The sequence below is a fragment of the Pristis pectinata genome, chromosome 32 (assembly GCF_009764475.1).
Source record: "Pristis pectinata isolate sPriPec2 chromosome 32, sPriPec2.1.pri, whole genome shotgun sequence".
NCBI lineage: Eukaryota > Metazoa > Chordata > Chondrichthyes > Rhinopristiformes > Pristidae > Pristis > Pristis pectinata.
The window spans coordinates 11,708,370-11,731,087 of record NC_067436.1 but is presented as its reverse complement, the minus strand read 5'-3'; the positions used below and the strand labels follow the sequence as shown (position 1 = coordinate 11,731,087).

At 43.8% G+C, this 22,718-nt stretch overlaps 1 protein-coding gene across 1 annotated transcript in view; it reads right to left on the bottom strand.

Annotated features, from left to right (window-relative positions):
* The window catches only part of hcn4 (hyperpolarization activated cyclic nucleotide-gated potassium channel 4), a 318,234-nt gene that overhangs the window by 30,525 nt on the left and 264,991 nt on the right, over positions 1-22,718 (bottom strand). The window contains exon 7 of the mRNA XM_052042380.1: positions 20,909-21,073. Within this exon, the coding sequence (XP_051898340.1) occupies positions 20,909-21,073 (165 nt within the window). The remainder of the gene's footprint in view (positions 1-20,908; positions 21,074-22,718) is intronic.

The following is a 22,718-nucleotide window of genomic DNA, read 5'->3' as shown; positions in this document are numbered from 1 at the left end:
TAGATAGACACATGAATGATAGAGAAATAGGGGGCTATGTACGAGGGAAGGGTTAGATAGATAAAATGTCGGCACAACATTGTGGGCCGAAGGGCCTGTACTATGCTATAGTGTTCTATGTTCTATGAACTCACGGGTCGAGCAGCATCTGCGGGGGTAAAGGAATTGTCGACGTTTGGAGTCAAAACAGTCCTGATGCAGGGTTTTGACTTGAAACGTCGACAATTCCTTCCCTCCCACAGATGCTGCTCAACCTGCTGAGTTCATTGTTGAACACAAACAAGTCATATTAATTCTTAATCATCCTTCCTCATTTTTTTTCTGCATGATTCTCTCATTTGGTACACTTGTTAGTTGCTAATGTTTGACATTCTCTTAATTCCTACCTCTCTAGCAATTGGCTCAGTCTGGACTCACCAATTACCTGACCTAGTCTGGCACTGTTCTTCCTATCTGCATTGTAAGGACCATCGGACACAGCAATACAATGGAAAGTCAAGCAATCCTGGGCATTCCCCAATCCTTTCCCCACAAGCAACAACTCATCAGACATTGCAGAAGGCACAGTACTTCAAAGGTAAGGTCATTAACTCTCTCATCCCTGGCTATCAGCATCTTGCAGCAAGTCAGAACTGATGAGCTGAAGGACTTGCCTCTGCACTGTATAACTCCATGAGCTTCCTCAAGCTGCTTCACTCAAACAACTCCATTCATCAAGTAACTCTTGCTTTCCCAATTTTTGCAGTATTTCTGCTCCCAGTTTGACCTAAATAACGGAGAGAATGATTTGCATACCCACAGAGCTTCCATGCTGATTTAAAACCTGTCAGCATTCCATTAGTTCACACCATGCTCATTAGCTTACATTATCCATTGCACGATGTTGAGTGGTTCCTCTAGTCGCTCATTGCTCTTCCAGTAAGGCAGTATCAAACATTGTTCTGAAGTGGTGAATTTATCACACCTTCACTCTGCACTATGAAGAATTACCAACAAATTTTGCAGCTGATTCTTCATTCTGGTTATGTTTTGAAGCTCTTTATGGATCACTCTGCTTGGTAATAGTGAATTTTGTCATTGAGGTGAATGCACACAGTCTTTTTCCCAGGGAAAGGGAATCAAAAATTAGAGGGTTTAGGCTTAAGGTGAGGGGGAAAGATTTAAGATGGATCTGAGGGGCAATTCTTCATGCAGAGGGCAGTGCATATATGGAACGAGCTGCCAGGGAAAGTGGTTGAGGCAGGTACAATAACGACATTTAAAAGACACTTGGACAGGTTCATGGAGAGAAAAGGTTTAGGGGGATATGGCCAAACGCAGACAAATGGGACTAGCTTAGGTGGGCATCTTGGTTATCATTGACAAATTGGGCCGAAGGGCCTGTTTTTGTGCTGAATTACTCTATGACTATAACCAAGTCCAACAATGGTTCTTTAATGTCCTGCAATGCAGGGACATATCATCTTATAGTGGGTACAGTGGATTATTCCAGCATAGCCCCATTCATTCGAACGGTGTCATCAACACACACAAAAAAAGAGTGGTTTGAATTAGCACTAATTAATTTAGAAATGATGAATGCAGATTTAAATTAATTTTTAATTAATACATTTCAAATCTCTTAATTTGTTTTTCGATTGCTTCTCGATGTCTCCGACTGTTGGCAAACAGTGAGAAGGCCTTTGACAATACAAGCTGTCGGAAGGCTATCAAGGTACTCAGTGGGCGAGGCCTTGGTTCCTGCTGCCTGTGGCCTGGTCACCACCCTCGGATGGCTCCAGCTCATAGAGTGGTTGCCACGGCAAGTAGCGGGATGTTGGGAGCCATACAGCCAGGGAAGCCAAGGTGGGAAGCTGCAATGTGCAGGTGGGTCAACACTACCCACACCAAGCCAACTCAAGAGGAGACGCAAGAGCCTGCAGATGCTGGAGTCTGGAGCAACACACAATCTGCAGGAGGAGGAACTCAGTAGGTCGAGCAGCATCTGTGGGAGGAAAGGAATTGTTGATGTTTCAGGTCAAAACTCTCAATGCAGGGGTTCAGTTCAAAACGTCAACAATTCCTTTCCTCCCACTGATGCTGCTCGACTTGCTGAATTCCTTCAGCAGATTGTCAATTCAGGTTTGGCTTATCAACGTGCAAATTAGGAGCTGGAGTAAACCTTCTATCCCTTGTGCCTGCTTCACCATTCAGTAAGATTACAGCTGATTTGATTGTAACTGTATTCCTATCTACCAATTACCAATTACCCCCAGTAACTTTTCACCTCCTTGCATATCAGGTATCTAAAAAACAAACTGCTGGAGGAACTCAGTGGGTCAAGCAGCATCTGTGGAGGGAGATGAATGGTTGGCATTTCGGGTCGAGACCCTTTATCCAGTCCAGATATCTGTCAAGTAAAGTCCAGTCTTGAAGCAGGGTCTTGACCCGAAACATCGACAGTCCACCTCCCTCCACAGATGCTGCCTGACCCACTGAGCTCCTCCAGCAGTTTGTTTGTTACTCCAGATTCCAGCATCTGCAGTCTCCTGTGTGTCCACATCAAGAATCTATCCACTTCTGCCGTAAAAATGTTTTAAAGACTTTGCTTTCATCGGCCTTTGGGGAAGAGAATTTCAAATAACGTTCTAAGAGAGAAAAGATTTTCCTCCATCTCTGTCATAAATGGGTGCCTCCTTATTGTTAAACAGTGGCTTCTAGTTCTAGATTCTCCCACAGGAGGAAGCATTTTCTCCACATCAAAACTGTCAAGGCCCCCCTCAGGATCTTATTATATATGTCAATCATATCATCTCTGACTCTTGTCAACTTCAGCAGATACAAGAGTACACTGGCCAACTTTTCCTCATGAGACAAACTGCCCATTCCAGATACCAGTCAAACAAAGTTCAATCCTGAGGCAGGGTCTCGACCCGAAACGTTGACAATTCCTTTCCCCCACAGACGCTGCTCAACTTACTGAGTTCTTCCAGCAGATCATTTGTTCCATCAGTTAAGTAAACCTTCTTGGAGGAGCCTCCAGTGCACGGTAGTGTAGCGGTTAGCATAATGCTTTACAGCGCCAGCGACCCGGGTTCAATTCCGGCCGCTGTCTGTAAGGAGTTTGTATGTTCTCCCCGTGTCTGCGTGGGTTTCCTCCAGGTGCTCCGGTTTCCTCCCACATTCCAAAGACGTACGGGTTGGCGCCGGAAGCGTGGCAGCACTTACGGGCTGCCCCCAAGAACACTCTATGCAAAAGATACATTTCACTCTGTGTTTCGATGTACATGTGACTAATAAAGATATCTTAAAATATCCTTCCTTAATTAAGGAGACAAATACTGTACACAGCATTCCAGATGTAATCCTACCAATGCCCTATATAACTGAGGCATAAACTCCTTACTTTGGTATTCATTTCCCTTGTAATATCATACCATTCATTACATGCTGTGCCCGTATACTGAACTTCCAGAAATGGAGCATGTTCCAACGGTGCAAGGGAGAGGGAGCAAGGTGAGGGTAGGGTGATTATGATCTGGAGCTCATAGCCTGTAGAGGTGGTGGAAACAGAATCAATCAAGGCTTCAAAAGGGAATTGGATAGGTAGGAGGGACAGAGTAACATAAAGGGCCATGGGATAAGAGCAGGGGAAAAGGGAATGTCCTCCCTCAAGTCCAGGCAACATCTTTGTAAATCTTTTTTGCACTTTTCCAGTTTATTAAATCTTTCCTATAGCAGGGTGACCAAAACTGAACACAATAGTCTAAGTGTGGCCTCACCAGTGTCTTCTACAACTGCACCATGACCTCCCAACTTTTATACTCAGTGCCCTGACTGATGAAGGCCATCAGTCTTCACCACCCTGGCTACCTGTGACTCCGCTTTCAGGGAACCATGTATTTGTGCTCCAAGGTCCCTCTGTTCAAGAACACTCCCCAAGGCCCTACTGTTCACTGTGAAAGTCCTACCTTGATTTGACTTTCCAAAATGCAACACCTCGCACTAATCTGAAGCTCTTGTATGATAAAGATGAACTCTTGACCTCCCAATCTACCTGATCATGGCCCTTGCACCTTACGGGCAGGCACGGTAGTGCAGCGGTTAGCATAACGCTATTACAGCGTAGTGACCAGGGTTCAATTCCGACCACTGTCTGTAAGGAGTTCTCCCCGTAACTGCGTGGGTTTCCTCTGGGTGCTCCAGTTTCCTCACATATTCCAAAGACATACAGGTTAGGGCATGCTATGTTGGCGCCGGAAGTGTGGCGACACTTGTGGGCTGCCCCCAGAACACTCTACGCAAAGATGCATTTCACTGTGTATTTCGATGTACACATGACTAATAAAGATATCTTATCTTATCTTATTGTCTACCAGCACAGCACCTTCTCTGTAACCATAACATTATATCCTGCATTCTGTTGTTGTTTTACCCCTGTACTACCTTGATGAACTTTGTTTTGAAATGGTCTGTATGGATGGCTTGCAAAACAATTTTACACTGTGTCTCAGTACATATGACAATAATATTTCAATTACCAATTACCATTCAGGTGGTGAGCACTGATTGCAATGCACTAAACTGGAAGAAGTACAAATGAATCACTGCTTCATCTGGAGGAGTGTTTGGGCCTATGGATGGTGAGAAGTGAAGGAATAAAAGGGCGGGTGTTGCATCCCCTGAAGTTGCATGGGAAGTTGCAGGGAGAAGCAGAATATCATAGCATGGAAGAGGTTATGCCACAATACCGTGCACTGAATTTTAGTGCTATAATAATTACGGGTAATTAAAGTGGATTTAAAATGTACTCTTCAATCAGAGGCATGCAACTTCCACCATGTTTCAGGATGCTTTACTTAATGCTAGTCATATTAATCTTAATTGCTGGTTGAAAGGGGGAAGCACTGAATGTCACAAAAAAATACATCGAGATTAGTAGTGTACATCCAGCATTGTGTGAAACAGAATCTGAATAAACCCATATCAAACAAATCATAAGCGAGTTAGAAAATTCATTTCTCCTGTGTTTTTTGTTGTATGGTTTTGTTCCTTCCCTGAAACAATTAAGTGAGGTATTCTTCTCAGCAGGAACTACAAAGCCAGCAGTATTGGATTCACTGCCTGTTATAGTCAGTTCTATTGACTTAAACAATGCTGAATAACTAAAGGTAACACCACCTACTTTGTGCTACTTCCCAAGGCTAACATGTACTCCATTGGCACCGGGCTCTCTCTTGTACTGAGTACTATTCATGAAGTAAGCAAGCATCAGCAGCCAATTAACCAAGAGTGGCATCACACCTGAGCCCAATCCTATCCAGATCCAACACCCACACATGCACCATTACATCATGGGTCTCTTGAATAGTTAGCATGAGGGAACCTGATCCATTCCCTCTAACTATAGTCTTAGAGTTTACAGCCAATACTGTTTTTCATTCCACATTTATTTGATTAACTACATTTAGCTTCTCAGACCAATTGTAGTATAGATTCTGCAGTTTGTGCAGAAATCAGACTGGTATTTGAATCTAGAACTATTCTGGATTTTAATAGTTCACTGAACTTGCCAAGATAATGGGAGTCCAATCTAACATACCCTACAGGGAGGCTATGGTAACTAAGTGGGTACATGCCAGCAATCTGGACTGATCATCTTGAGACAAACCCAAATCCCATCACAGTCATGCTGACTGGGGAATTTCAAACTCAGTTAATTAAACAAATCTGGAATACAACAAAATGGCCTGCTATCAACCTGATAGAGGTATATAAAATTATGAGAGGCACAGATAGGGTAGATGATCAGCATTTTTTTCCCAGGATGGAAATGTAAAATACTGGAAGGTTAGCGTTAGGGTGAGAGGGCAAACATTTAAAAGAGATTTACGAGGCAAGTTTTTTACACAGATGGTGGTAGGTGTCGAGAATGTGTTGCCGGGGAACATGGTAGAACCAGAATAGATAGTAACGTTTAAGAAGCATTTAGACAAACACATAAATAGGCAGGGAATAGAGGGATATTGGCCTGGTGCTGGCAGTTGGAATTAGTTTAGATTGGCATCATGGTCAGTTCAGACATTGTGGGCTGAAAAGCCTGTTCCTGTGCTGTACTGTTCTATGTTCTATCATGCTTCAGCAGTGAATTGGCACCCACAGTGATTTGGCCTGGACTAAGGATAGTGAATTTCCTTGTCTGAAGAACAGTAGTGAACAAAATGGATTTTCAATAGTCTGGTAGGTTCATGGTGACAATACTGTTTCTCATTCCACATATATTTGATTAACTACATTTAACTTCTCAGCTCAATTGGTTGGACTTGAATTTAAATCTCCAAATCATTACCTAGGATTATCAAACCACTAACATAACCACTGTGCTATTGACCCATCACTTTGCAGTCTAGTGTGCTATTATGCATTGAAAATGTAGCACTGTATACATAATGTTACAATGCATTGAAAAGAGATCTCTGCAATTATAACATAGAACAGTACAGCACAGGAACAGGCCCTTTGGCCCACAATGTCTGTGCCAAACATGGTGCAAAATTAAACTAATCACTTCTGCCTGCACATGGTCCATATCCCTCCATTCCCTGCATACTCATGTGCCAATCTAGAAGCTTCTTAAACACAACTAGCATATCTGCTTCTACTACCGCCCCGGCAGTGCGTTCGAGGCATCCATCACTTTCTGTATAAAAAAACTTGCCCCACACATCTCCTTTAAACATTCCCCCCTCTCACCTTAAAGCTACACCCTCTAATAATTGACATTTCTACCCTGGGAAAAAAAACATTCTATTGTCTATGCCTCTCACAATTTTATAAACTTTTATCAGGTCTCTCAGCCTCTGACACTCCAGAGTAAACAATCCAAGTTTGTCCAACCTTTCCTGATAGCTGATACCCTCTAATCTAGGCAGCATTGTGGTGCACTTGTCTGCACCCTCTCCAAAGCCTTTACATCCTTCCTGTAAAGGAGTGAACAGAACTGCACACAATACTCCAAAGTTTTATACAGCTGCAAAATGACTTCCTGCCTCTTATACCCAATGACCCAACTGATGAAGGCAAGTATGCCATATGCCTTCTTTACCACTCTATCTACTTTTGTTTCCACTTTCAGGGAGCTATGGACTTGGACCCCAAGATCCCTTGGTATATCAATGCTGATAAGGGGCCATTAACTGTATACTTCCTTCTTATATTTGACCTCCCAAAGTGCAGCACCTCACACTTGCTCATATTAAGCTCCATCTGCCACCTCTCTGCCCATATCTGTAACTGATCTATATCTTGCTGTATCCTTTGACAACCTTTTTCACTGTCGGCAACTCCACCAATTCTTGTGTAGTCTGCAAACTTACTAACTAACCTGTCTACATTTTCTTCCAAGTCATTTATATATATCACAACAGCAGAGGTCCCAGCACTGATCCCTGTGGAACACCACTGGTCACAGACCTCCAGCCAGAATAACACTCTTCCACCGCAACCCTCTTTCCATGAGCAAGCCAATTCTGAATCCAAACTGCCAAGTCACCGTGGATCCCATGCATCTTAATATTCTGAATCATTAATAATTACTAGCCGAAGCATGTTTACCTGAAAGAAATTATGGGTTCCTGCATTACTCAGGATTGAAAGAAATACTCAGATTGTGACTGGAAACATGCATTGCTGCTGGAATTGGAATTGGTTTATTATTGTCACTTGTACCGAGGTAGACTGAAAAACATGTCTTGCATACCGTTCGTGCAGATCAATTCATTACACAGTGCACTGAGGTAGTACAAGGTAAAACAAGTCTGAATGCAGAGTAAAGTTTCACAGCTACAGAGAAAGTGCAGTGCAGGTAGACAATAAGGTGCAAGGTCGTAACAAAGTAGATTGTGAGGTCAAGAGCCTGTCTTTTCATGCCAGGAAACCGTTTAATAGTTTTATAACAGTGGGATAGAAGCTGTCCTTGAGCCTGGTGGTATGTGCTTTCAGGCTTTTGTATCTTCTGCCTGATGGGAGAGGGGAGAAGAGAGAATGTCCTGGGTGGGTGGGGTCTTTGATTATGCTGGCTGTTTTACTGAGGCAGTGAGAGGTATAGACAAAGTCCATGGAGGGGAGGCTAGTTTCCGTGATGTGCTGAGCTGTGTCCACAACTCTCTACAGTTTCTTGGGGTCACGGGCAGAGCAGTTGCCACACCAAGCCGTGATGTCTCGCAAAACAACAAGCACTGCTATCCCTCTTCCTCCTACAGCCACTGATTTCAAGTGTTTCTCTGGAACCCACTGCTCGGGCTGAAGCCAAAGCTTATTCCCTGCTGGTATCTTCCTCGCCACTATTACGCTCTCCTCCTGCACTCATCCTTCTGCACACTCCCCCATTTTCTCCCTCTTCTGCTCCTTCCCTTCCCCCATGCAGAAGCTGAAACACAAGTTCTCAGTCGTTCTCTGAATTGTCCAAAATCCCTAATAACTGAATCACAGACCTGTGAAGTGGTGTCAGCTGCCAGGGCAAGACCGTGTGCCTTTATGGTGCCTGTTGTGATTGCAGGTTTGTTTTGGTGGAACTTACTTTGTGACATCCCCTAGCTGACACTACAGCAGTGGTCAGTGAGATCACGTCATTAGATCAGATTTTTACGTGATCCACATAGTTCTTGGATGTTTCCCTGTGAGGCAGCAAATAAAATGAACTTGGGAGAAAGGTAATCTCCTGAGTGTTATCACGTTACGGTTCTTCTTTAAATAAAAATTATTTCTTTTTTCTTAACAAACCTTGAGTACACCTATTATTTAAAGAGGAATCGACAGAGTGTGGCTCACCCCTTCCCTCATTAAGCCCCTCCTCTCTCAATAACCCATCTCCTTCCCCACCATATTCTGTCTGTCAGTCGCCTCCCTTCCCCCTCATCTCCCCTGCTTGGACTCTTCAGATTATTAGGGAGAGCACGGTGAAGCAACTGGTAATCTGCCACCTCACAGCTCCAGTGACCCAGGTTCAATCCTGATCTCAGCTCCTGTCTGTGTGGAATTTGCATGTTCTTCCTGTGACTGTAATGGTTTCCCTTGGGTGCTCCGGTTTCCTCCTACATCCTAAAGTCAAGCAGGTTGGTAGGTTAGTTGGCTCCTAATGTGCAGGGGAGTGGTAGATCTTGGGGGGGTTGATGGGAATATGGGGGGAATAAAATGGGATTAGAATAAGTGGGTGCTGGAACACCAGGATGGACTCAATGGGACAAAGGGCCTGTTTCTGTCCTATATAATTCTGTGACCTCTAATCCTCTTCCCGCTCTTATCTTGCTGTCCCACCCTCTTTTTTGCCTCCATAGCAACCCCACTCATCTTCAGTTCTCTGCACCCATCCTCTCCTCCCCTGACCTTTATTGACCCTACCCCTTCCGAGGGTGCCCTTAATTCATCTCTCTGCCTCTTGCCCCTCTTCCCTTATTTCCCAACCTCTGAGGCCAGAATTCACTTGCAGAACCATAACAGGGGGCTAAGTTGGAGGGAAGGGTTAGGTAGATCTTAGAGCAGGATAAAATGTCGGCACAACATCGTGGGCCGAAGGGCCTGTACTGTGCTGTAGTGTTCTATGTTCTAATACCAGCATCACAAAGCAGATTAAGCCATGGAATTGCCTCATTCTCCACAACTCCCGACAACTCCCCACAACCTTTGCTTGCTACATCAAACTTTTTACTTCCTACTCCCCTCTCTCACCACCTCCCACCCCCACCAACCCCTAAAACATTTTGGTGGTGTCATTCTCAAGGTCTGCTGGACGTTGGTGGCCGGTGGTGATGTTCCCTTGAAGAATGAAAACCACGATGATGCTGGAGGAACTCGGCAGGCCAGGCAGCATCCATGGAGAAAAGCAGGCGGTCGACGTTTTGGGTCAGGATCCTTCTTCAGGACTGAAGATAGGAAAAGGGGAAGCCCAATATATAGGAGGGAAAAGCAGAGCAGTGATAGGTGGACAAAAGAGGGACGGCGGGGTGGGCACAGGGTGGTGATAGTGATGTTCCCTTCTTATTTAACACTTTATTGGCAGCCCTGGTGTCTTTTGCAGCAAGTTCTTTCTTAGTAACTGCCTTGACCACCCCTGCAGCTACTGTCTGCCTCATGTTAAGGACAACAATGCTACCAAGAGGTAGTTATTCAGAACAGGTCTTCACACGAATGGAACCATATCAGCAATGGCTGCATCTCCTTCCTATTACAGCTTTCTTCCATTTGGCCAGACCTCCTTTCTTGGTCCTGAGGATCCCACTGGGATTTGATCCTCTCTGCCAACCCCCTCAAGCCTAACCTATGTTCTCTGACACATTTACTTTGACCCTAACAGCTCTTTCTCCTGTTGCTGCCTTCTCCTCACTCCCATTCCCTCCTCCCTCCCTATTACTCTCTGCCTGTTGGGAATAGCATCGCATGAGTATAAATGGGTGCTTGATGGTTGGTGTGGTCTTAATGAACTGAAGGGCCTGTTTCTGTGCTGTGCGACAACCAATTTTCCAAATGTTTGGTTGCAGGTTCATGAAAAAGGTAGCTGAACTAGTGAAAGAGAAAATATAGTACATAAAAGCAGTACTGTTTTTGACCAAAACACATTGAATTACCTAATATAATTTGATGATGAGAAAATAACCTCACCCCCAACCACTGAAAAGACATGAAATTGTATTTAATATTTAGCCTTTGTTCAAAAATTGATGTAATTCTTTTCAGTTGCAATTTACAGCTTAATCTGGTCACCATCATATAACTGTTTAAAGGTTCTTCCTCTGCACAAGGCGGAAATTCTTTCATTACAACATCAGATGTAAGGTGTTTCAGGGTGTTCTGAGGCTGTCAAAACAGCTTGTATAAAGCCAAGTTCTTTCCTCCCGCTGTGCTCTGGTGTGCTAGACCAATTTAAAACGGGACTATGGTTCTATTCTCTCTCCTTTCATCAGACAGTGTGCACTGTACTGAAAATCAGCAATGTCACAGTGGTTGCTGCAGAAGTGATCAGCAGTTAACTAATGGCTGGAATCTTGCACAGACTAGTTCTGCCCCTAGAGGACTACTGTCAAAAAAAGTAGGTTATCATTATTAATTTGCATGTTCAAGAGGAGAGTAAGTCCAGAAAGTAGAACACAGTTTGTACAGACAAACTCTGTTATACTGTTACTTCCTCAGTTTGATTTTAAACAAGGGCGTCTTCAAGACTGGGACTAATTTTTCATGGATCTGTCAACAGATAAGATGATAACTGGAAAATTCCTGAGTGGAAGCTGTGGTGCTGACTCAGCTGAGGAGAAGAACAGAAGAAACAGAAGCAGAAGTACATAGAACATGGAACAGTACAGCACAAGAACAGGTCCTTCGGCCCACAATGTTGTGCTAGACTAACGAAATGCCTAACCTAACTAATCCCTTCTGCCTACACAATGTCCATATCCCTCCATCCTCTGCAAATTCATGAGCATCTTAAATGCCTCATGGTATTTCCCTCCGCCACCACCCCTGGCAGCACATTCCAGGCACCCACCGCTCTCTGTGTAAAAAAAACTTGCCCTTCAGATCTCCTTTGAACTTACCCCCTCTCACCTTAAATGCATGCCCTCATTTCAGCCCTGGGGAAAAGATATTGGCTGTCTACTCTATCTATGCCTCTCGTAATTTTATAAACCTCTATCAGGTCTCCCTTCAGCCTCTGCCACTCCAGAGAGAACAACCCAAGTTTGTCCAACCTCTCCTTATAGCACATGCCCTCTAATCCAGGCAGCATCCTGGTAAACCTGGAGCAACAACGAAGGTGTTGGAGGAACTCAGCAAGTCGAGAGCATCTGTGGGAGGAAGTCCTGATGCAGGGTTTTGATCCGAAATGTCGACAATTTCTTTCTTCCCACAGATGCTGCTCGACCTGCTGAGTTCCTCCAGTACGTTGTGTGTTACTCCAGATTCCAGCATCTGCAGTCTCTTGTATCTCCGTCCTGGTAAACCTCTTCTGCCCCCTCGCCAATGCCTCCACGTCCTTTCTATAATAAGCTGACCAGAATTGAATGCAATACTTCAGATGTGGCTCAGCCAAAGTCTTATAAAGTAGGCCATTCAGCCCCTCATGCCTGCTCTCCCTTTCCATATGACCATGGCTGATCTTCTACCTCAGTACCACTTTACTGCTATACTTTGTATCTACAGATGTATTGATTTCTTGAATAAACTCAGCAACCAAGGCCCCACTGCCCTCTTAGGTAGAGAATTCCAAATATTTACCATCCTCTGGGTGAAAAAAATCTTTTTATTTCTTTCTTGAATGGCCAACCCTTACTGCGAGTGTGTAACCCCAGGTTCTGGGCACTCCAGCCAGGGCAAAACTCATTCCTGCATCAACCCTGTCAAGCTCTTTAAGAATTTCAGGTGCTTCAGTGGGATCACCTTTCATTCTTCTAAACCCTTGTACTTGAGCACAAGTACACTGGTTCCCCTCCTCACCTCCTTCCCTTTGTTCCACGGTCTATTGTCCTATCAGATTCCATCTTCTTCAGTCCTTTGCCTCTTCCAACTATCACCTCCCAGCTTCTCACATCATTCCCACTCCTCCACCTACCTACCTTCCCCCCCTCACCTGGATTCACCTATCACCCGCCAGCTCGTGCTCCACCTCTTCCCCCCCACCCTTTTATACTGGCTATCTCCCCTCTTTCTTTCCATTCCAGATGAAGGGTCTCGACCTGAAGCGTCAACTGTCCATTTCCCTCCATAGATGCTGCCTGACCCACTGAGCTCCTCCAGCTTTTTGTGTGTTGCTCCAGATTTCCAGCATCTGCAGTCTTGTGTCTCCATGAGTATAAGTCTAGGCTTTTGGCCCATAACCTTCTAAACCTTTCCAATCCATGTAGCTGTCCAACTGTCTTTTAAATGTTATTATTGTACCTGTCTCAACCACTTCCTCTGGCAGCTCATTCAACATGGATACCACCCTTTGTGTAAAAATGTTGTTCCTCATGTTCTTCTTAAACCTTTCCCCTCTCACCTTAAACCTTTCTCCTCTCACCATAAACCTATGCCCTCTAGTTCTTGATTTCTCAACTCCGGAAAAAAAAAGACTTGAGTGCATTCAGCCTATCCATGCCCCTTGTGATTTTATACCCCTCTATAAAATCACCTCTCAGTCTCCTACGCTCTATGGAATAAAGTCCTAGCCTGTCCAACCTCTTCCTATAACTCAGTCCCTCAAGTCCTGGCAACATCGTTGTAAATCTTTTCTGCACTTTCCAGGGGCGGGGCGGGGGGTGTGAAGCGACAAAGGGGAGTGGTTACTGGAAGTTAGAGAATCCGATGTTCATGCCGTCCGGTTGGAGACTACCAAGTCAGAATATGAGGGGCTGTTCCTCTAACCTGTTCCTCTAATCTGCATTTAGCCTCGACCTGGCAGTGGAGAAGGCCGTGGACAGACATGACGGTGTGGGAATGGGAAGTGGAATTAAAACAGCTGGCCACAGGGAAGTCCCGGCTTGTACAGCGAACGGAGCGAAGGTGCTCGATGAAGCAGTCACCTAAGCCGCGCCGGGTCTCACCGATGTAGAGGAGGCTGCACCAGGAGCACCAGATACAATAAATAACACAAATGGATTCACATGTGAAAGATCCCCTGGAAGAACTGTTTAGGGCTCTGGATGGTGGTGAGGGAAGAGGTGTTGGGGCAGGTGTAACAGGTTTGTTTTCTTCTCCTGATTCCATTGGCCTCTTCTCCTTAATTTTCCCCTTGCCCACCCTCTCCTTCTACCCAATCACCCACACATTCCTCCCCCTTCAGCCGAGTGCTATGAAATCTTTCATGGTTAGTTCACAGAACAGGCACTACCACCAACAGTGCTACAATCCCACTACGCTGGAGCACTAGCCTAGATTTTTATGCTCAAGGTTCTGGAGTGGGATGGTCACCCAGTTTTATGTAGAATGCATTGACATAGACTGATAGCCGTGAGGGCTGCCTCACACATTATCCGGGGAAACTAGTGGCCTGATTCATCTAAGCCACAGCTGACACATTGGGTTAGCAAAATGCTTTCATTCCTGGATCATTCTGGAGGGGTCGGTAACACTAGTCCAAGGGTCCCTTGGTGCTGCTGACTCAGACTCCTGTATCTGGAAACCAGATAAGAAACCCAAGTGAACTCAATTTTCCCAGGGCAAAAATGGCAAACATGAGAGGGCTTAATTTTAAGGTGATTGGAGGAAGGTATAAAGGAGATGTCAGAGGTAAATTTTTTACGAAGAGAGTGGTGGGTGTGTGGAACACCCTACCTGCAGAGGTTGTGGGGGCAGATACATTAGGGACATTTAAGAGACTCTTAGATAGACACATGAATGATAGAGAAATGGAGGGCTATGTGGGAGGGAAGGGTTAGATGGATATTGTGGGCCGAAGGGCCTGTACTGTGCTGTAATGTTCTATGTTCTATTGAAATAAATTTAAATAACTAAAACAAAATGGATTGATAAAAGTGATTAAAACACTATAAAATGCTGAGGTGTTTTGAACAACAAGTGGATTTTGAAGTGTGCATATTCTATGGTTTGTGCAGGCTAAAGAGTAGTGGGCAACTAGTGAGAGATTATCCAGTTTCTATGCATCCACCAGAGTTATTGAATCATACAACACAGAAACAGGCCCTTTGATCCATTATATTTATCTGACCATCAAGTATGTATCTTCACTAATCCCATTTACCAGCACTTTGTCCATAGTCTACTATGTCTTGGTAATTCAAATGTTGGCCCTTCACCCACAAATTAGAGCTTGGCTCCTGAGAAAGGAAAGGGACTCAACATGTCCAAGATTCCCTGCTGGATTGCATCCACTCATCAGGTGCAAACTTATTTTCGGTTCCTCATATTGGATCAGCTAATCTGCACTTGAACTTCTGGATTGTTGACGTGGAAAGAAGGAAGAGAGTAACATAGAGTGCAGAGTGCGTGGGGACAGGGGCTCTGTGGTTAGCTGGGGATGAAGATGCTTGGGGGTGGAAACATGTCATAAGCTATTGGAATTGGAATTCGTTTATTATTGTCACATGTACTGAGATACAGTAAAAATCTTTTGTTTGTGTGCCATCCAGACTGATCATTCTATACGTAAGTACATCGAGGCAGTAAAAAGGAAAACAGAATGCAGAACACAGTGCTGCACTTGTAAAGTCCAGTGATGGTAGACAAATAAAGTGCAAGGGCCACGACGAGGTCGATTGGGAGATCAAGGACATAGAAAAGTACAGCACAGAACAGGCCCTTCAGCCCACAATGTTGTGCCGACATAGTTATTTCGTCCTACCTACAGAATGCCCATATCCCTCTATTTTCCTCTCATTCATGTGCCCATCCAAGCCCCTCTTAAAAGTCCCCAATGAATTTGCCTTCACCACCCTATCAGGCAACGCATTCCAGGCATCCACCACTCTCTGAGTAAAACAACTTACCTCTCACATCTGTTCTGAACCTACCCCCCCCCCCCCCACCTGAAATGCATGCCCTCTGGTATTGGATTGCTCAATAACGGGAAAAAGATATTGCTTGTCCACTCTATCTAGGCCCCTCATAATTTTATACATTTTCAGCAGATCACCCCTGAGCCTCCACTGCTCCAGGGAAAATAGCCCAAGTCTGTCCAGCCTCTCCTGATAGCACATGCTCTCTAATCCAGGCAGCGTCCTAGTAAACCTCCTCTGTATCCTCTCTAAAGCCTCAACATCCCTCCTATAATGAGGTGACCAGAACTGCATGCAATACTCTAAATGCGGCCTAACCAGAGTTCTATAGAGATGCATCATATCTTCTTGACTCCCAAGTACCTCAATTAATGAAAGCAAGCATTCCATAAGCCTTCTTAACCTGTGTGGCCACTTTCATTGAACTATGGACTTGCACCCCAAGGTCTCTCTGCTCTTCAACAGTGTTAAGGGTCTTGCCCTTACGAGTGTACTGCCTCTTGACATTTGTCCTAACAAGGTGCAACACCTCACATTTATCCAAGTACAGCTTTTAGCATATGAGACATTCTTTCAAAAGTCTGATAATTTTACACCAAAATTGAGAAGGTCTTATGAACTCACTATGGAAAAAGTGCCTATGAAAGGCTAATTGCTACTGGAATGAGAGCAGATATTAAGGACAAACCATAAGAGAGTTGAAACATTGGGTCAAAGGTCATAGAACAAAGGTTTATAACTTAAAAACAAATTTCGCACAAAACTAAAGCAATTCAGTTACCCTGTCAGTTGAACTAAATAACATAAACAACACATCAAATTTTCACTTTTTTTGAATGATCAAGTAATTGGAATTAAGGAACTATTGTATTGCTAGCAGACTGTAACTAGCACAACTTTAAACTCTGATGACAAAAAATATTTTCTGCACTTCCAGTGAAGAACCCCTATCATAACAGAGTGTGGCTACAGAGAGAAGCAATTACATGGGGAGATGGTTTGGGGAACGGCAAGAAGTGAAGCCCATAGCATTGCTTCCACTGTTATGATGATTCCATTCTGTAATTTTGATGCTATGATTTCCCATTCTCTGCTTGTCAGAAGAAGGAGAATATATTTATTCAAAATAACCTTGCATCCAGAAGCTATTCATAGTGCTTTAATAAGCCTTGGTGTTCTGAAGGGCTCTAATTAAGCTAAAGGAAGCAACGTTTATCTTCCTGTGTTGCTGTCATCGTTCCTTCAGCAAGTGTGATCTAAACCTCTGACATCATGTCATCACGATACTGAAATGGTCTTTTTTCAGAAAATCTGCAGCGAATACTGAAAAATAAGTCATCCTTGGTGTTATAAGTGACTGAGCAACTGACTTCCTCTTGTCCACTTTGAAGGGAGGGATTTATCCTTTTATTTCAGATGTGTCATTGCCGCCGTTAAAATAGTCGGCCACATGAGCAAACCAAGTGTGAGCTGACTCACGTCATTAGCAGTGGTTTCTCAGCTACTGTCTGTTCCACTGAGCCAGATACATCTGCCAGTGCAGAATGAGGCATAAGAATGCAACAGGTACTGCGTTGACCAAATGTCAAAACGCTATAAGCACAGTCTGTTTTATCCCATCCCCATTTTGTTGCAAAATTTTTGTCTTGATGCAGATTTGTCCCACGGTGGATAGGGTTCCATTTCCGACTGCATGGTTGAGGGTTTTGACATTATTGCCATGCGTTGTACTTACTTAACTTCTGTGAATTTTGCACCCAGCTCTGTGTCAGAAGAGTGCACATCTGAAAACTCAATCATATTTCCGACTATCAGGTGTATATAGTTCCTCTCCCAATCCATGCCCTTTCATTCTCCCAGTTCTGTGACTGCACATAAGAAGGTCAAACTCCCCAGATCGGATTGGACTTTGTACTGGGGACTTCCGGTGCAGAGGAGAAGGTGAAATTGCACGATAGGAGGATTCCCTTGCATTCATCATTTTTCTTCTGTACCTTGACAGGATGCACGACAGCTTGAAAGTATCCTGACTGGTTGCATCATGGTCTAGTACGGCAATTCCAATGTGCAGAAATGTAAGGAGCTGCAGAGAGTAGTGGACTCAGCTCAATACATCACGGGCTCATCCCTCTCCACCATTGAAAGTATCCACATGAGCTGCTACCTCAAGAAGGCAACATCCATCATCAAAGATCCCCACCATCCGGGCCATGCCATCTTCTCGTTGCTACCGTCAGGCAAGAGGTAAAGAAGCCTGAAGTCCCACACCACCAGGTTCAGGAACAGCTACTTCCCTTCAATCATTCGGTTTTTGAACCAACCTGTACAACTCCAAACACTACCTCAGTATGACAACACTATGACCACTTTGACCACTCTGCACTACAATAGACCTTGTTTTTTTTGTGCTAATTGTGTTCTTTCCTTTATAATTTTGTATAATTTACATTTAATTTATGTTTTTCTTGTGAATTTTGTGCCTCTAATGCTACATGCCTGTGCTGCTGCAGGTAAGTTTTTCGTTGCTCCTGTGCATACATGTACTTCTGCATATGACGATAAACTCGACTTTGACTTTAGTCATCGACGCACACTGAACATATAGGTGTGCTCCACGTGTGAGGCGGGTGATCAGCAGTCTATGGACTGGGGGGAACAAGGCACAGATCTTCACATTGTGCCTCTTGTCAGCAGCTTCATAAACCTCAGTACAGCAACATTATGATCACTTTGCACTACAATGGAATTTGTTTTATTTTGTCCTAATTGTGTTCTTTGTAAAAATTGTATTAATTATTTTTTTTGTGAATGCTGTTTATCTGATGCTATGTGCCTCTGCTGCTGCTGCAAGAAAGTTTTTCATTGCACCTGTGCACACATGAACTTGTGCACATGACAATGAACTCAACTTTGACTTTGGTATCAAACTACTTTCATCCCATTGATGAGACAGACGAGCAAATTGCTGCAAATTGCTAGTAATACAAAGATTATTAAGATTTTGAGTGCATATTTCAGCCTTTGCAATGGCTGTACAGCAATACTATATGATTATTCATTCCAGGGATGTAGACACCACTGGCAATATTGATACTTATTGTCCATCACTAACGGCCCTACAACTGCGGGGGCAGTTAAGAATCAACCTCATTTGTGGGTCTGCATTAACATGTGGAACAAACTGGGTAAGATTGGCAGAATTCTTTCGTTAGTGAAAGAATGGGTTTCTACAACAGCCCAGTAAACTTCTGCTCATCATTGCGGATTCCAGGATTTTAAATTTCAGGTGTATTTAATTACCTGAATTTAAATTCCCCAGCTGCAGGTGGAGGGATTGGAAGTCACATCTCCAGTAACATAACCACTATGTCACCATGTTGTTGGATTCCCTGCCAAAACCCACTGGTTGACACTGTAAGCAGCAAGGCACTGTTATATGGTTACAGAATCATAGAAAGGTTACGACAGAGCAAGAGGTCATTCTGCCCATCATCTGGATACCTGTCAAAAAAAGATTGGGATATACCAGTCCCAGCTAAGCCCCACCTTCCAGTATTGCGTCCACAGCCCAGCAGGCCACAGCACTTCAAGTTGTTTTTTCAAGTTCAACACGATGAAGGGTTTTGCCTCCACCACTCTTTCAGGCAGTGAGTTCCAGACGCCCACCACCCACTGGGTGAAAACATTTTCCCTCATCTTTGGACAATCTATGCCCCTTGGTTTCTGATCCTTCTGCTAAGGGAAATAGATCCTTTCTACTCACTCTGTCTTGGCCCCCTAATAATTCTATGCAATGAAGTCACATCAGGGGGTAGGTACGGCATGATTCATACTCCTTGGAACTGCACTGCAGCATCCATGTAGGATATAAGCCAGTGTCACACCTCTGATGCATTTTAGCTGCAGGTTTCCTTGCATGAGATGTTGAGGAAGGGCAATGCAGACCTGGTCTGCCTTTTTTTCCCTATGGGTCCAGTAGTGAAATGGTTAAGTTACTATTCAGGTGATGTGAGATGATTGGAGTGAACACTAGTGAATTTCTGCTCTGAGAGATCTTTCTCATTAAATTAATGGTAGATGGTACCTCATTTCAATGAAAGGAATATCCAACAACGAAGCACTCTCTTAACACTGCACTAAAGAAATCTCATCGCAGATTATGCACAGGTTAATAATGCACTTGGGCATAACCTGCACCTGGATTAATATTTGAACCCACAATCCTCTCATTGGAGATACAAGAGTCTGAACTGAACTGTTGAGCCATGGTTTGTTTTCCATTTAAAAGAAATTAAACTGTAGGTAGCATCGAGAAGGTAAAAATGATATGAATTACTTGTGAACGCAGCATACAGTCTGCCAAGAGTGTTTACTGTTGCGTGAATAATAATCACATTCTCTATCAGCAATCAATTAATAATCGGTATTCAAACACTGAATGATTACACTTAAACTCTCATTACATTTTTTTGAGAAAAAATTGGACTAAAATACAGTGAATAATCTGCACTGCCCCTCCTTAATCACTATTGGCATGTTCCAAAAATCTGACAAGTAACAGATTACTTATTAAAATTATAATGTTCTGAGGTTTCAATTATATTGTCAAATTTACATTGCTTCCTCTTGCTCTCAAAGGATTGCTCTGTTGATTAGGTCACAGGCTGAATCTCAGTCATTCCTTTTCCATTATCTGCTCAACTCATTGCTTCATTCAAACAACAGAAAGGAAAAGAGGAACATAATTTTGGCAATTAAAATAGAAAGGTCTAGATTTAAGATTGCGAACTTTGAACGTGGTGTGAATTGAAATGATATTAGATTAGAGATTTAAATATCTTGCAGCTCAGTAGTTATAAAGTATTCTCAAAAATTGACTAATTTTATCAATTCTATGATTCTTATTACCACAGATGCTGGAAATGTGAAGTACAAATGTGAAGTGCTGGAAATATTCAGCAGGTTAGGTAGCCTTTGTGGAGAGAGAAACAGAGTTAATTTTTCATGTCAATGACCTCTCTTCAAAACTCTGTTTCTCGTTCTCTAGATATCTCCAGTATTTTCTGTTTTGATGTCAGATTTAAAGAAAATGTGATCAGCACAATCATTTTATAGTTTTGAGGTGCACTTATGCCAATTCCTTCACCGACGTTTGAATGCTTGATGCAAAGACTAACAATAGTAATAATAATTCTGTCGCTGAATGAGCTGGGTTTTTATTATAATTTGATAATATTTGAGTTCTATATTTAGTTAATCACCTGAACTTAAATTCCTCAGCAGCCATGGTGGGATTCAAACTCTGGTCTCTAGAGCAATGGTCCAAGTCTCCAGGTGGCAGTCAATTAACTTATCCACTAGGCTACCTGGAAAGGGAGTGTGAGCTTGCTGGCATTGTTAATGTGAGAAAGAGAAAGCTAGGCAGGAAGTAATACAATGAAAAGGTTTACCTATCCTGTCGAGTCTGTCCAGAGCCACTGTCTCAAAGGCACGCCTCATCATTGGGTATTCCTCCAACACTTCATTGAAGTGGTCCACAGAGAGGGAGTACAGCCTGCAGTAAGTGTCGGCTCGTACGCTCGCTGTTCGACGGCCACGGGTCAACAGGCAAATCTCTACCGTGAGGGACAGAAAAGGCATCATTAATGCAAAGCAACTTCACTGTGCATTGACACTGATGTTACTGTGTAAACTCCTGAATACAGCCTCATAGCTGACATGGTAATGGAATGAAGTACAAGAGGATCATGGACACACAAGAGACTGCAGATGCTGAAATCTGGAACAATACACAAGATGCTGGTAAGGTCGTGGATAAGAAAGGTTTAGAGGGATATGTGCCAAACATGGGCAAATGGGACTAGCTTAAATGGGCATCTTTGTTGGTATGGATGAGTTGTTTCCGTGTTGTATGACTCTGCTGGAGGGACTCAACGGGTCAGGCTGCATCTACAGAGGGAAATGAACAGTTGACATTTTGGGTTGAGACTCTTCATCTGGACTTCATCTTGACCCGAAACGATGACTGTCCATTTCCCTCCATAGGTGCTGCCTGACCCGCTGAGTTCCTCCAGCATCTTGTGTGTTGCTCCAGGAAAATCATATAGGCCATTTCTGCCCAAGAGAATAATGCAGCCATGTGCTGTATCCCTGACTGATAAAACATTGTCCAAACATGCATTCTTCAAAACTGGCCCAAAATAATTGACTCTTTGCAGACTTGGTGCCTTTGACCCGGATGCCTGTGCCTTCACTGCCTGGTTCCACCTCCATGTTATCACCCACCTCTGCATCTGCCTCAGCCGCCTAAATTCTAATCCATGTCCCTGCGCACTCTAGATGTCAATTCCAACTTCTGGACTGGCTCCAACCTCTTACTCTCCTTCAACTCCAGATTATCGTCTCCACCCATCTCGCCGGTGTCTGTTGGTCTACACCAGCTCCCAGTTAAGCAAGTTTCAAAATTGCCACCCTTGTTTATAAATCTCTCTGTCAGTTCAACCTTCATTATCTCTAAAATTTTTACCCGATGACGCTCTGAGATCTCCACAGAGATCTAGCCTTTTGAACACTCCCCAATTTAATTGCTCCACCATTCGCAGTTGTACCTTCACCCATCAAGGCCCCAAAACCATGGAATTCCTTCCTTAAATCTCTCCACCTCTCCTTCCTTCTTTAACACTCCCTTTAAAACCCACTCTTTTGACCGTTTTTGGTGACCATCCCTAACATCGCTTCATGTGACTTGGCATCAATTTTTGTTTTAGAATGTTCCTTGGAATGCCTTGCAGTATTAAAAGCGCAATACAAATGCAAGATGTTATTGTTAATAGCTGGCCAAAGCCTGAATTTTATGATGCATTCACAGCACAGCTGTATTGTTAATGTGCAGCGATTTTATTGTGTGTCAACACTAATGTTATAGTGTCTTCTTCTTAGGCAGTCCCCCAGGATAGAGAATGGTTTGCTTCTATTGTGGCTTGGTGGGTTCTGAGGTGGCTAATGAGGACAATGTGGGAACGCAGCCTCTTCTACAGGTGAGGCAGGAGCTGGCTGACAGGGCGGATGGATGGTTTATGAGGTGGTGCGTTCCTTCCAGCACTTAGGTCGGGTTTCTGTGTGCTCCTGATGCACGATCTCGATGTTCATTCCAAGCAACCTGAACGTTCCTTCTCCACTTTGAGTGGACATGAGGACATGGGCAAGAGGCTCCCAGGAATCAGTAGGAAAAGCCTCCTCTCCAAGGAGAATTTGAGCACA